This window comes from Amyelois transitella, chromosome 6 (genome assembly GCF_032362555.1).
Source record: "Amyelois transitella isolate CPQ chromosome 6, ilAmyTran1.1, whole genome shotgun sequence".
NCBI lineage: Eukaryota > Metazoa > Arthropoda > Insecta > Lepidoptera > Pyralidae > Amyelois > Amyelois transitella.
Window position 1 is genome coordinate 5,031,430 of NC_083509.1, and position 14,697 is coordinate 5,046,126.

General features: G+C 34.0%; 1 protein-coding gene across 2 annotated transcripts; it reads right to left on the reverse strand.

The window, feature by feature from the left end:
* Positions 1–1,141: 1,141 nt before the first annotated feature.
* On the reverse strand, positions 1,142–13,771 carry LOC106131247 (proton channel OtopLc). 2 transcript variants are annotated; one of them, XM_013330269.2, is made up of 14 exons: positions 10,513–10,734; positions 9,978–10,087; positions 7,384–7,542; positions 7,058–7,222; positions 5,038–5,152; positions 4,480–4,582; positions 4,065–4,175; positions 3,375–3,835; positions 3,192–3,294; positions 2,717–2,889; positions 2,353–2,467; positions 2,081–2,235; positions 1,647–1,793; positions 1,142–1,339 (listed from the first exon to the last, which is right to left on the reverse strand). In XM_013330269.2, exons 2-14 carry the CDS (start codon positions 10,085–10,087, stop codon positions 1,166–1,168), a joined length of 2,091 nt encoding a protein of 696 aa, XP_013185723.2. In that variant the 5' UTR covers positions 10,513–10,734; the 3' UTR covers positions 1,142–1,165. The 2 variants fall into 2 exon arrangements, with proteins under 2 accessions (XP_013185723.2, XP_013185722.2); XM_013330268.2 differs by lacking the exon at positions 10,513–10,734 and adding an exon at positions 13,606–13,771 and having other exon boundaries at positions 1,143–1,339.
* Between the last annotated feature and the right edge of the window lie 926 nt (positions 13,772–14,697).

Here is a 14,697-nt window from a genome sequence, read left to right on the forward strand (position 1 = left end):
TATTGTCAGAGGCGTACCTATTGTACGTGACAAAGGGCTGGCGTTAATTTCCCCATCACGATCGCGCGCGACATGTTGCCGATAAGCTTAAATTAATATAAGAACAGATAGGGCGTTATACTTTTAACACTATAGTGGCCTTATTCACTATCGTTAATAAGGCATATATCGTTTGTGAATAGACCCGATATCCGCACGTAGACGATATACGATGCATTCTCATTTATCTTTGCGTGTTACCAGTAACACTTGCAACAGCTAAACTTCGGGGCCCAGGGTATGCCTTCGGACTTTTTGAAGTAAGTCCGGTTTTCAGTGTCCTCAGTTTTAAGTTATTGGTTCATATATTACCTATCCGACGGAGATGGCATGGCCAGAAATTTATTCCTCAGATAGGCTGTAGGCTTCCGCGAGACGCGATCACACCGAAGTTGACGGCTCTTTATACGATCACATACACCATGCTGGGATATTTGAATCAAGTACAAACCATAGTGACATGTCATTTTTTATAAGATTAATAACAATATACCTATTTATATTAAAATAGTGTTTAACATAGTTTTATTCGTTACTTATGCTAATAGTTACAAAGATGTGCTAGAATTTCTCTTCTGTACATTCATAGCTTTAAGCGATAAGCGTGACAAATTCAAAATTGTTCAATATTTACCCAATTTTAATGTAATTTCAGGAAAATGTTATTTTAAAACTGTTAAAAGTACCATCTTTTATTTATTAAGAAATAGAGTCCGTGGGTATAATAGTAGGTGATTTAATTTTGAGTGATATATTTCATTTCTTAGAAAGATATAATGTTTAGTGACGATCTCATTTGCTTAATTTTATATTCTTCCTAGACACGTATAATGAACACTAGACCGTTTGTTCTTTTGAAATTCGGATATGAAACAATGGCGCATCGGTGGTGAAGGCGCCCGACTAAAAAGCGTGATGCACAGGGAATCACAGGTTGAAATAAATTTTTCTCAGAAAACCCGTCCACAACTTTCCGAGATTGGTGCACACATACAGATAGAGAAAAAAGGGGGACTTAATAAATATAAAGCGATTATATCGATATCGATCCATTTATTTCTAACTTATCTGGATTTATAATAAAACAAAAATACTATAAAATTTTTTTTTATGACTTTTCAAAAATTCATACGTTCAAGTAAATTGGTTTATTTTTAAAGCTGTTCTTCCAGATTTCGAAGAGGCAGATGGTGGAGTGGAACCGGTAGAAGATGGCCAGCGGCATGGACACGTGAGTGATGATGGTCCACGCCCATGGACCGTAGAAGGCGAGATGGGCTGGTCGGAACTCCGCACGATTCTGTAAATTATTAAAATTATTAGAATGATTAACATTACCACGACTACCGCATGCATTCGGTAAAGTGGGCCTGTATAGCTACCACTTGTGTTGCCAGAGACAAGATAGTAACAAGAGAATAGGACACAAATCTATTCTACCAACATACATATAACGCGTCTTTATCGCTTATAGGGTAAGCAGAGTTAACAGGTTCGAAAAGACTGGAAGACCACATTCAGCTGGAATGAACCTATTCTATTGTCAGTAAGTGTGTGATATATTGAGAGAAATCTAGAAGCCATTTAGGCATCTATACTCATAATACCTTTTCCAAAGTGTTAATCGCCCACATGGCCATGTTTGCGACTAACAAAAATGTGACTAGCTGCCGGCCTGGTTTCTCTCGCCTTTGCTCAGACGTGCTGCTGCGGCGCCACCATGCATCAATTATAAATAATGATTGCAAGATTGTCTGAAAAATAATAGAAAGTTATGTTTATAAAAAGTATCACGATAGTTGTTTAATTTGCTTCTAATCAGTATCTGACCTAAAATTTTCAACAACGAAATCTTCATATATACATACAGAACTTTTGGTAATAAGGTTGCATTTTTAGACAATACTATCTATGATATAAAAAAGCTCCTTTAGCCAGAGATTTTTTTACCGATGTATAGTGAAGCGTTTGCATTCGATTTTTTAATTAATATATTTTAATATGTAATCTCAGCGACAGCACAGGTTAACGTTGCTTTTACCTGATTCAGAGATAGAAATTCTGAGAAGAATCCAGTAAGATTTTCGCTTTCTCCCGTATTTAAAGTGTGATGAGAGCCGATCATGCTGAACATGCAGTAGATGAACATACCAGACTGCGCCAGGATTAACAGGGAGGTGTCTAGGCCGAGTACAGCTGAAAAGGAATGTTATTCATTTAGTTGTTTGTTGTGAACAATATAAATATGTAAGTACATTAAATTAAACAATGGGCGGCGAAACTTAATATTGTGGTTGTGGCAGATGGTTGTACCTTGCGATTTTCTTTTGTAAGGCAGAACTCTCATTTGTTTCACTGCCGCTGCTGAAGCTACGATAGTCAATGAATATAATATTAATTCGCAGATATTGACTTCAAATATGGCATCCTGTAATAGATGAGAATAATATCAAGATACGATTAAAACATAACAATATATTGGAGACAAAAGATAAGGCACGATTATTACATTATGTCATCCGTTAAAAATAAGTCGTTTTTTACTTAGTTATTTCAGGCAAAGGAATCATTTTATTATTATTAACTGGTATTTATTTAGTTTTATTGAACTTTCACTTTTTTCAGAAGCAGTTAGCTTTAAATGATTACCTAAATGTAAATGAAAAAGAAATCTTACGTTTATAGTGTCTGGATTGTTGGCAAGTACGAAAAACATGATCAAAGATATGATCGTGAGTACGATGACGAGGATACCGGAGAAGAGACCGCGGTGTGCGTGTGAGCAGTCCACGGAGAAATGATGCAGCGCCGTTCGGCTGCCGTGCGGGGAACTCACACCAAGCATTCCAGCTGAAAATTTCTACTTGTCTTTATAAATATATGAAGTAATTTGTTTTTATTCGTAAGTGTTTTTATTTGTAATGAATAAAGTATAACTTATCCAGCTTAAATCTTATTAGAAGCATAGACATAACTACTAATTCTTAAAAGTAACATTAACATAGGTTGCATTTCAGGAAATTGTCACAGGAACTAACTCCACGCAGGCAATGACTTTCAGTCGAATCTTTATTAAATTAAGCTTTAAAAAAAATTAAGGTTTAATATAACAATCAATTTATATCGTTATAAAAATGTAATTTATATTTTACCAAATTGTTGCAAAATTTTTTCAGGCGTAACTGAGTTATTACGTGATTTGCTCTTAACATTATAATTAAATTTCTTCTCAAAGTCCTCTGGGGTGCACTTAACCTGAAATTGATAATTAGAATTCATGTTTTGAATTTCGTGAATATTTAAGAGAGATTATCGTGATCCTGAATAATAAATACCTCCTTCCACATTTCATATAAAATAACTGCGCAGATCAACGAATACTCGATTGTGCATGGGAAGAGGAAAGGAGATGCGTTTCGTAGTAATGTTCCCATGATGTTTCCTCTTCGGCAGTAGAATTCTCCGGTAATGTTGTTACTACCAACAGTAGTATTCGAATGGGATGCCATGGAATGTTCCAAATGGTGTATTTCATGTTTTGTTTCTTCAACTAGAACATACAACCATTCACATAAGTTTGTTGCAATCATGTGCATGAATCCGAACCTTTGTAACATTTTGTAGGCCCCTGTTTCTATGTCTTTGCTAGTAAGGAATATGAACTGCATTTGCGCTAGAGTGAGAGCCATGCGAAGAGCTGGAGTTATAGCTGCCAAAACAGATCGACAGTCATCTTCCATTTCAAAGTATTCACCGAATTCTAAACCACTGTATACCATTGATCCGATACCAAAAGCTGTAAAAATAATTCTTATTATAGTTATATTAAAATGAAGTAAACATAATAAGTTAAAATATACAGGAGGAATGAATTACATCAAGACAAAAGTCCCGCTTTTTATCTCATATTTGCGTGTGCCAGTTGCACCTCTAGTCGCTAAGTCTCGGAGCTTTACTGCCCATTTTTTTTTTGCTAACAATAAAATTATATGATTTATCCTTATTTTTATTCTCAGAACACTTACCAATAGCACCAAGTCTCAAGTAAAAACTTCCGTAACGCGATATATTTTCTTTACGCTTAGGTTTTTCAATTTCTGTCTTGTCTTTTGATTTTTCATCCTTATCATCACCTTCTGTAATGTTACCATGTAATATTATTAAAGAAACAACATGTTTGCGATCATTAGACAACACGCGCCCATATTTGCATATTTCGAGATGAATTTTCCGGTAGGTACACTTATAAGAATAGCAGAAAACGTTAGTGAAATTAAACTAAAGAAGGCAATATTCTTTGCCGACGCAATTATGCAAACTAGATGTGATTTTAATGTCGCATTTTGTTAAGCAAATGTTAACTAATTACTGCTTCGTATGTAAACCTTTCCTCTCTGTAATAATAAAAGATAAAAATAGCCAATTAAAAAGCAATCTTACCGTAGCTATGAATAATTAGATTGACAGCCTTCTGACGCATGATGTTGGCGTATTGAAAAATTACAAATATAACTGATACTGAGTATAAATATAAATAGAAACCCTGAAAAAGAAAACAGAAATTATTCAATATATATTTTTTTGAACATATCTTATTAAATAATTCTTATATATATCTTATTAATAGTTTAAAAATATGATTACGAGAGCTAAAGCAAGCAATTTGTAACGGAGGCCTAAGTAAGAGTTTTTATAACTTAGATCAACTTAAGTAACAAGATCAACCTTATTAAAATACATATTAAAATATATGGGGACGCCGTTCCTTGAGACAAATTGTTGAAAATACCGGATTTGCTTTGCATTTGTATAAAGAATACTATTCTAAAAGGTTAAGTATTTTCTGATATTGATACCGGGCCGTGTGGTTCCCGGCACCAATAGAAAAAAAGGACCACTCCGTCGCTTTCTTCGCGTCTACCTCGCAAGGGAGAGTAAAGTAAGACGTGATTGTATGTATGTATGTATGTAAGTTATAACTTATTTTTTATTAATTACCTGATAATAAGCGTCTGGCACTCCATTTGCAATGACTTCAGTAACTGGAAACGCCAACCCCAATACCACCAAAAGCTTGGCATACAACGCCGATAACGCTTTGCTAAGCGCTTCACTGTAAAGCAATGTTGTTTTTTTATTTATATAAAAGCTTTTTGTATTAAAAACAAATTATGGATTTTGGATATTTTTATCTGAGCGGGGATCAAACTTTTAACATTTATTCAGTGGTTTACCCCACTGGCCAAATTACCCCTGTGTAGTTTCGTAGATGTCGTAGCGCGTTTGCTACGAAGGTCTACGGTGCTACAATTGTTATTAAAGTTTATTTAATTTCGACTCGGGAGTATTATTAATAATTCTGTGCTTCTACCTTAAAATTAATTAATATTAATAGAAGAACTAAAATCTATTAGTTTATTATAGATCATTATGCCCTGTGTCTATTTAAAAGTTGCTATATAGTCATTTAAATACGTGTACGCGTACAATATCTACAGGAAGAATAATGAGAATATGAGGTGTGTCGCAAACGTCATCACTGTCAACCTGTCTGCCGATGAACAAAATAAAGATTTCATAGAATTTGACACAATATAAAACAATAGAAATACTATATTGTACTAAAAGTTAGATGTCAAATAATTCTCAGAATTGAGATACACTATGAAAACCTTACGGTGTCTGATTGTCGCGATTCCCATCAGTTGCGAAGACCCATTCACTAGTACTTACCACTTCTATAGTCTTATATTATTCGTAATTCTATAAAGCAAACCCTTACTGTTGTTGACGTGTCGTAACTGTCCTGCTTTGTTAGAGATATAAAGGTGACGTCCCTACTCAAATTCTAAGTTAAATAGCTACCTGAAATTTAAGTGTACCTAATTGAATATCTAAAATAGGTTCTGATTAATTTGATTGCAGGTGACTATATGCATCGCAAATTTAACAAACATTTTTCATTTGAGACTTCTCTACTGTGTGAATACATGTACAATGTCTACACACACATGGAAAGGATAAAGACTTGATATAAAGTGTTTATACCTTGCGGGGTAGAGAGAGCCTAAAGTTCTAGGACTCAAAAACCACGGTCAGCTGAATGGCTTTTGTGATGGAATTGCTACTAGTATAAAGAGACAGGTTGCTAGTTTATGGCCTAAAATTGATATTTACAATCTACGCGGTATCAGAATAAGCTGTCACACCAGCATCAAATTGTTATTATTAATCGGTAGAACAAATGTTTGTTGGAATAAAGATTCTTAGATTATGTACAAGTAAAATAAATATATATGATAATATTTTTTAAATTATTTTTATATTTATTTTTTAAGGCGTAGAATGACTTTGTTTACATAATTTTTAAGAAATTATAATTGTAATTAAAATAATATATTCTGATATTAAATTAATCTTATGTAACTAAGATTGCGGTTAGTTGTAAATGTGTTAACAGGAGGCCGATATAAGCACATAAACCGATGTCGAGAACAGATGTCACCCGGCCTCGCTTGTCAGTGGTACTGACTTCTAATGATTAATAGCCCATATGGACTTGGATGGCAGGTTTGCCTTGTACCCGGATGGGTTAGGATTTTCGTGCAATCGTAATTGTTAGAAGTAGTGTGTTTTAACTTAGAGCTGTCTCTCGGACCAATTTTGCGATATGTGCAATATGCGCGAGAATTCAATGTCGAATATTTAAATCTCGCACATATTTAATTGAAGCTTTGAAAAGCTCAATTTAGTTGTCTTGAAGTATTAAGAAACTTCGATTTTGTTTAAAACATTTGCAGCTTCCATGCGGGGATCTGGTAGCGGAGAATCAAGGGAAAGACTCTTTGGTATTCTTTTTTGGACGATCGAATAGCAACCTTCTATCTCTGAATCACAAATGTATCATTTAGCCATACAGCTAACTGTTGGTCTTTTTGTTGTTAAGATCTAGTAACCAATGGCTCTGTTCACCCCGTGAGGGATAAAGACGTGATAAGTTTTGTTATTTTGTACGTACTGGCCTAATATTTCAGCGGCTGATGGGGGATGTTCGTGTATGGTAGAGGCCATTGAAGTCCTGGAATGTGGTGCTAATTCTGACAGGAAGCGGCGCTGGGTTGCGGCACATAACGCTAGCGCCTGTGACGGGCGACGAAACGCTGCTATTATAGCTGATGGTCGCCTGGAAAAGCGTTGACACCAGAAAATATATTACATTTAATTGTGTCAACATTCATATGGTAATAGTGTAATAGTGTACGCATGATTTGCTGATTTTTGTAAATAAAGTAAGTGCTATATTATGAAGCATGGCACGTCTTTAAAATTAAGATTTTAAAGTACCTGGTGTTCAAGTTGGCAGCGACCTTGGGGTCAGTATCTGACATTCTGCGGCTACTGGGCTGGGAATGCGCGTGCTGAAGAAGGGATTCCGTTGGCGGCACCAGCATGGCGCGGGTGCGATCTCGCAGTCTCCCCAAATCGGAGTACGACGACTCATCACTGCGTAAATTATAAAATAAGACATTTGTATGTTACTGATATGAGATAGTTAACTTCTATTCACCTAAGAAATAAAGAAGGTGATTTTTGAGAAAGTCTCGCATGGTCTAAGTTAGCGGCGAACACAAGTAATAAATTGAGTTAAATTAAAGGTCTGGATTTTGTAAATAACCAGACCAAGGATCTAGAATTCTAACAAAAAACCAAGTGGAACCGGCAGGTGCGAGAAGTATCACGGGACACAAAGCAGTCTATCAAATGTCATAAATATTTTCGAAGCACGATGCATCGAAATCCCCGCTTTGTGTGTGCTATACACTTTATGGAATTCAAACTACAGTGGGAGAGAACTATAAAAATTTTTAAGGTTATCAACGAATTATTTTCTATGTGTTGTGTAACAATCATATAAACAAAAATAAAAATAATCGAGTACAAACTACAAAATTTTGTGAGCTGTGATTTGTGTTCTGTGAGCGAATTATGTGACATATTTATTTTTAATAACAAACATGTTAATATAATAATAAAAAAAACTACAGAAAAGAAGAAAACAACAGGCACTGCCAAAAAGTCGACTTTAAATGTGCCCAACTACGACTAAGCAATCGGTACTGTTTTGATGTGACAAATAATTAATTTGTTATATACCTTATTATTTAAGTTAAAAAATAATGGCTTCTAACATTAGTCTTATTCTTCTATCATCAGTATATAACCTCTCTGCTCGTGTGGATCTCCCTATGTTCTTCTCCGTACTTCATATTATATTATATATATGCAAAATTTCTTGGACATAGCTTCAGGGGTTTTGACATGAAAGAGAGATAGTATAATACATAAAGTTTTTAGGTTCCCTCGGGATTCGGTAATGTAAGTAAGAACAGAAAAACATTACGAAAACAATAAGGTAGAAGCACCATCAGGATTTTGTTTGCAATCTAGCTCTCATCGTAATAGCCGAAGTAACAAAACTGGGTATGATTATTTTCAATGCATACCCGGTCGATAATTAAAAGAGGCATTAAGTATTTTAAAAGTAATAAAAATACGCCCTGTATGTTCGATATTTAAATATACGTCTGCAGCTTGTATTGAACGATTGGGGCTGCATAGCTGTGAGCGCAAAATCTCCAAAATGTGCATCCGCTCGCCGGAAATGTCTTTCTAAGCTTCGTTATGCGACTAGGAACGATTTTGAATATCAAAATACGACTACTCTTTCTTTTCGGTATATATTCATATCGTAGAATAAATTTTTGAATGTGACACCTGCACCTTGAATTAATAATAATTTACTAGGACTTATCTGTATCATGCATTGGTCCATGACAGTAAAATTTTATACAGTTTTGTTTTTAACGTCACAAGCAAACTAATTTTTTTTATCTGTTGCTATATTTGTTGTCGCAATAAGCAAAATCTACGAAACAAATTTGATGTTTCAAAGTTATATTGCTGGGGATCTTACTTAAGAATTGCCTTGTATTCATCTTGATACGCCTACTTACAATTTCATATTGCACGCGCAGGTATAAGTTAGCGGGCGATAGAGTCTAGGTATCCTGTAGGTACTACCTAGTGGGTAGTATGAGTAAAAATATTTTGTTATTTAGAAAGTAGCAACAATTATTATTATTATAGTTTCTTTTCTAAGCAATGGCAAGCGACAATGTTTATAAGCGATCTGTTTGTGTATTTCATAAAATGCGTCATCTACATATTTATGTGTAAATAAAAACAAAGTGAGTGTGCTAATCTCATGATTTACCGCATCGTAGTCAACACTGTTGATATAAATGTACCGAGTTGATCCCGCTCTCAGATAAAAGATAAGTCTGAGTTAAGAGTACAAAAGAAAAAACAGTTTAAAAGAAACTTTAATTAAATGGTTAGGATTTACTTGACGGTTGTTTATGACGCCTATCTTCTGCTGCGCCGCCGCATTCATTTCCCGTGCTTTCCCAACAGGCTTTCATTTTACATTTAGCCGTCAATACCATTTTACAGCATTGTTGCGTCGCGCCCGTTCCGAATGCATTTATCCACTTGTTTGTTTGTTAACGTTTACTCTAGTTAGAACGGGTTTCAGAAGCATTTTCCACATGAAAAATCATTGTTTGAATGTTGGGAAAAAGCACTTCAATTTATGATTTTTAACATATAAAGTATTAAGGTTTTACTTAAAAAAGTAAATAATTATGAGTTTACTGATGAAATTGGGTATTGATATTCATATCATTACACTATGAGGTTCCATTTGTAAAGTAAAGCTACCTGGTATTTGATTTAATTTACGCTATATTTAGGTGTGGGAGCTATACCTTTATTGTACTTAACATAGGTAATGGAGAACGGCGAACTGTAAGCCCCAAAGCAACGAAGGGTTTGGGAAAACGCAAAAATTAGAATGAGTTAATAGAGTAGGTACATACCTATCATTTTCATTATCGTTTTCTTCATGTACTGTGTCCATGTCCGTGACTGTGACGCTCGGCCGTCCTTCGTCCAACAGACCGCTGCCGCCTCGCTTGCTCGGACTCATCTGAACAACACACCAAAACAACTCACTAATCATCGTCATAATACAGCTGTTACAATTTTCATTAAGTCTCACTTTGAAGGAATTTGGAAGTGACGTCACACCTAATTTTCCGCATCGCCCGTATGACATCATTTTAATTTGCTACTTATTGGTGTTTACATTACACAATATTTAACAAGATGATTAAAATACAGGATCTACGCTTACAATTAATAAGAATAAAGAAGACGATAATGAAACATTAATACCTATATTCACCATTACATCTACTCTCTAATCAATGTGGTCTATGTAATTATTTTTACAAGAATATAGATGAAACAAAAAATGCCTAAAAGAAATGGTTTTGATAATCACTAAAAAATTAAATATAATCATATAAAAATATAAATTATTTTATGTGGAAACGATTTTCATTTGTTTACCTGTCTATCGCTAAATGCTTGCTAGATTTCTTTCTGGAATATTTATTCATTGCCCTAATCTCCGCCGAAACTCTGGGGCGCTCAGAGCAGATAATTGAATTGACACGGCACATCCAAATTGCTTCCAGTAAATGTTTTTATTTTATTTTCCCATTTTTTTTCGTCTCGCGTCTTTCTGAAGCCCCAGTTGGCTACAGAGGCGGCCCGCAAGCGAATGAGCATGTAAAACAAGGTATGCGCCTTTGTTTATAGGGGATGAGTCAGAACAAAACCTATAAATAAAATTGAACTACTTCAGTGTGTACTGTAAATATAGTTTAATCATCTAATGTCTTCATTTTATGTCAAGGGGCTTATTCCACAATTGCCTCTTGATACTGTCAACGGTGTGATCTTATCGATGGTATCGGTATACGACAGTCTACGAGGGCTGACACTTTTTATGACGTGAACACTGTATGTGCATTTTGAATAATGATTAAGTACGACTATGTTAGAATTTTATGCGCAAGGTTTATAATTGTCTTTTAGAAATTGTTGATCTACATAAAGTAGAAAATTCTGTTCATGAAACTATATTTAAAAATACTAAACATGGATTTTTGAACGAAAAAAATATATAAAAACTTTAGATTAATATAACAAATTAGTTGTATAAGAAAATCACGTTCAAAGACTCAAATCATTATTTCGTTATTTTTTACTCATTGTAATTGTAAAATAAGAAATGTGTACCTAGTCCTCAACATTCGATTTTATATTTTCCGATACCAAGTACAAAATACTTTTAATGTATACAAAGAGTGAGATTAAAGAGTAAGTTTGTTTGTCTTGCGTCCGCCGGGCGGTCCGCTCTAAGGTTGTTAGGTTGTTGAATAAGTTTCTGAATTAAGAGAACTGAAAGTTTTCTCATCTCGAGATTACAGCAAAGTGTTTACCGTTTGGCTGTAGACGCGGCCGCGACTCTGTCTGGCCCGCACTACCGCCTCGCGCCGCGCTGTCTCACACTTATGTTACAATGTCTATGAACCTATCTCTCCTTTATAACCACTAAGGATCTTAATTGGTTTTCAAATTGAAAATATAATTAGTTTCTAAATCTATTTTAAAACAATGTTGTTTTTGTATCTCAATATATTTTTGTGTAGAGGTATTAACTATGTTGCGTACCTGTAAGTAATGTTTTTAAATTTTTTCGTCGACTTTTTTTAAAGTATCGATGTAAGCACGTCACTAGCATTAAGATTCTTGATATTTTCATAAAATATTTGCGTGAGTGTACAGCACCTGATGCTCGGCGTCGTGGCTGCACCAAACTTTCTGTGATTTACGCAAACAAAGTGTTGTTGGCAAATATTGAGCAAAAAGTGGCTACTTGGGCATGTTGGACTTACTTCAAGTTTATTAAGTTACATTGTAAGTTTCAGTTATTTTCCCTAAAATTTATACAGTAAAAAAATAAAAATTGTTACGCAATTTGTTTCCCGTGATTTTATGGCTTTACCAAGAACAAAATCATTTTTAATAATGTACACAATTACTTAATATAGTTGATGCCTGCGACTCCATTTGCGTGTTATTGGAAATACGAAGGTTAAGGTTATTAAATTTTCTCAAATTGTCGTCTTCCACAATTCGGATGATTTAGTCGGTCTAAAATGGTTCTGTATCAGGTGTTAGAGTTTAGCTAAGTTGTAATGGTTCGATATCAGCTGTACCAGATTTCAAAATTAATTAGTTATGTTAGAAAGGCATAAGAGCTATACAACAAAAAAACTTTTATTCAAATTCAGTAGTTCCGGAGATTAGCGTGTACAAACAAACATACAAACAGAGAGATTTTTTTTTCAAATTCATGCTCGGTTACTATTTTATATCGTTATAATTTTTTTTTGAAATGTACTCAATGTTCAGACTTAAATTTTTTACTTTTTATTATATGTATAATTAATGACTAAGAAATTATAATAAAAATTTCTATTAATAACTACTAAGATGCAGGTGATTGCGTCTATGTGATTCAAAAGAAATACCTATGCGTAAGACTTTTTAATATCCTGAAATATGAATGGCGGTTCGCTTTGATGAATAAATATTTTGGGAAATGTCTTTGACTGAAGGAAAATACTAACTATCCCCAATAAGACGTGAGAACAGTTTTATACTTAAAACGTTCTCTTACAATTTATAAGTTGCTACATGGTACTCGTAATATTTATTTCCAATATTATATAGACTTTACAAACAGCCTGTCTGCCTGTTTGGTTTGTAGAACGTAAAATATGCAAATTGAAACAGATCACGACGCATAGTGCTAACAAATGCAGAGTACTCTATCTTTTTGTGTACTCAACTTATCCGTTTGTATCAATTTCATCCACTACTCAAATACGATGTCTACAAGTGCATCTAAGTAAATATTTAGTTCCTCATTTCCACATACATTTTTGTCTTAAAACAGCGAAACTTATTTTAAAACATTTTTCAAGAAAATCTTCTAATTTAAGTTTATTTAATCAACCATACCCTCATAAATGAGCCTTTTGTAATAGATATAATAATTTTTATTTTGGACAACTTGATCCATAAGAGTTAGTAACAGTTTATTTTATAATGTAATGTTAATAATATATAAACAAAACTGACTTATAATATTAACTTTATAAACAAAAAATAAAGAGATAGCAGCCGTCGATATCTGATATTTTTGTTTGACTCAAAACTCTTTATCTTGAAAAGGAGTGTAGGGTCCTTTTTTGAAACCCCTTTTATTTATTTGCTTTCAGTTATGTATAGACCGAGGGCCCTGCAAGGGAAAAAATAGGAAATTCTTTTTAATTCTAAACGGATTTGATTTCAAACTTTCTAAAACTTCGTTCATGTATAAATTTGTTAGTTATTTTGTTAATATACTAAGGTAAATTTGATAGTTTTTTTACAATGAAGAATTTATTTCACATGTAAGTTATTGTTTTAATTATATGAAAATTTTTATTGTACTGTTAGCGCCTTGTTTAATCGTGCTTAAACAAATTGTATTTTTTTAAACCTTTTTAAAAAGTAAAAGTAAGATAAAAGTTTAAAGTGACTTACCTTCGTATTTTATATGTATTCCTTGATGCCCAAGTTCCAGTATATCAGGAGACCACCATCTTCGACGACTGTCTTGTCGAATTTTGGCGTTTTGTCCCGTCGTCGCGCGAGTGCTAATGGTGGTATTAATTTAGATCGCACGACTGTTGTTCGGTATATGTGGCGTGATTGTGTAGGTTTGAAGGAAATTTTATGAAAATTGTAGTACAAACGGACCATTATTTTTTTTGTTTGTTGTCTGAAAAGGTTATTTTTAACTTATAGTTAAAGTTAACAATAATTTTCGTCCGCGTATACAGTGTATACCTTATGCCATCCTCAGTGTTCATATCCATATGTTTGAGATTTTTTTTGGAAAGTCAGTAAATTGTGAAGATATAACAAATAATACATACATACATACATTTTTCCCTAGGTTGCTTGATTTATTATAAAGCACCGTGTGCTAGATTTAGATATTTCACAAATTTAGAAAAAATTGGATGTAAAATTAATTGCGTTTACCTTCTATTATTTTTTCTAGCTAACATCTGAATGTGATGGACATGCAGAGTAGAGTGGTTTCAAAGGTGCTAGTTTTTCTAGTTCGTGTGCTGGACGTGATCAAAGAGCTTTTCTGTTGGTGGCGGCGTTTGTGCGTCGCTCTAAGCTGGTGTGAGCGGCAGGGTCTGCACACCCCGTGATTGAAAATGTCCTGGGTACAACCGGTCAAAGCAGGCTTTGGGCTTTGATGATTTGTTTTAGATTTAATAGCGTTTACTTTTAAAGCATATTTTTCCTTACAAGAATAATTTCAAAATGTTACCTTATTAATTTACATAATAGAATTTATGTTTGTGCTGTTATGAAATGATGGAGATAAATTGTTATAACTTTCTAGCACTATTCATCTTATGGCGAAAATGCTAAGTTAGAAAAGGTATTAACTAAATAAACTAAACGTAATAATTATAATAACATTAATGAATTAATTAGGATTGCCCTTTTTGCGGGCATTCATGGCTCAGCTTTGCGTAAACATTTTCTAAGCGACACAAAGGGAGGCGCGCTGATGCCGCGTGAAATTATGTTCCGTAAAATGAAGTTGAAATT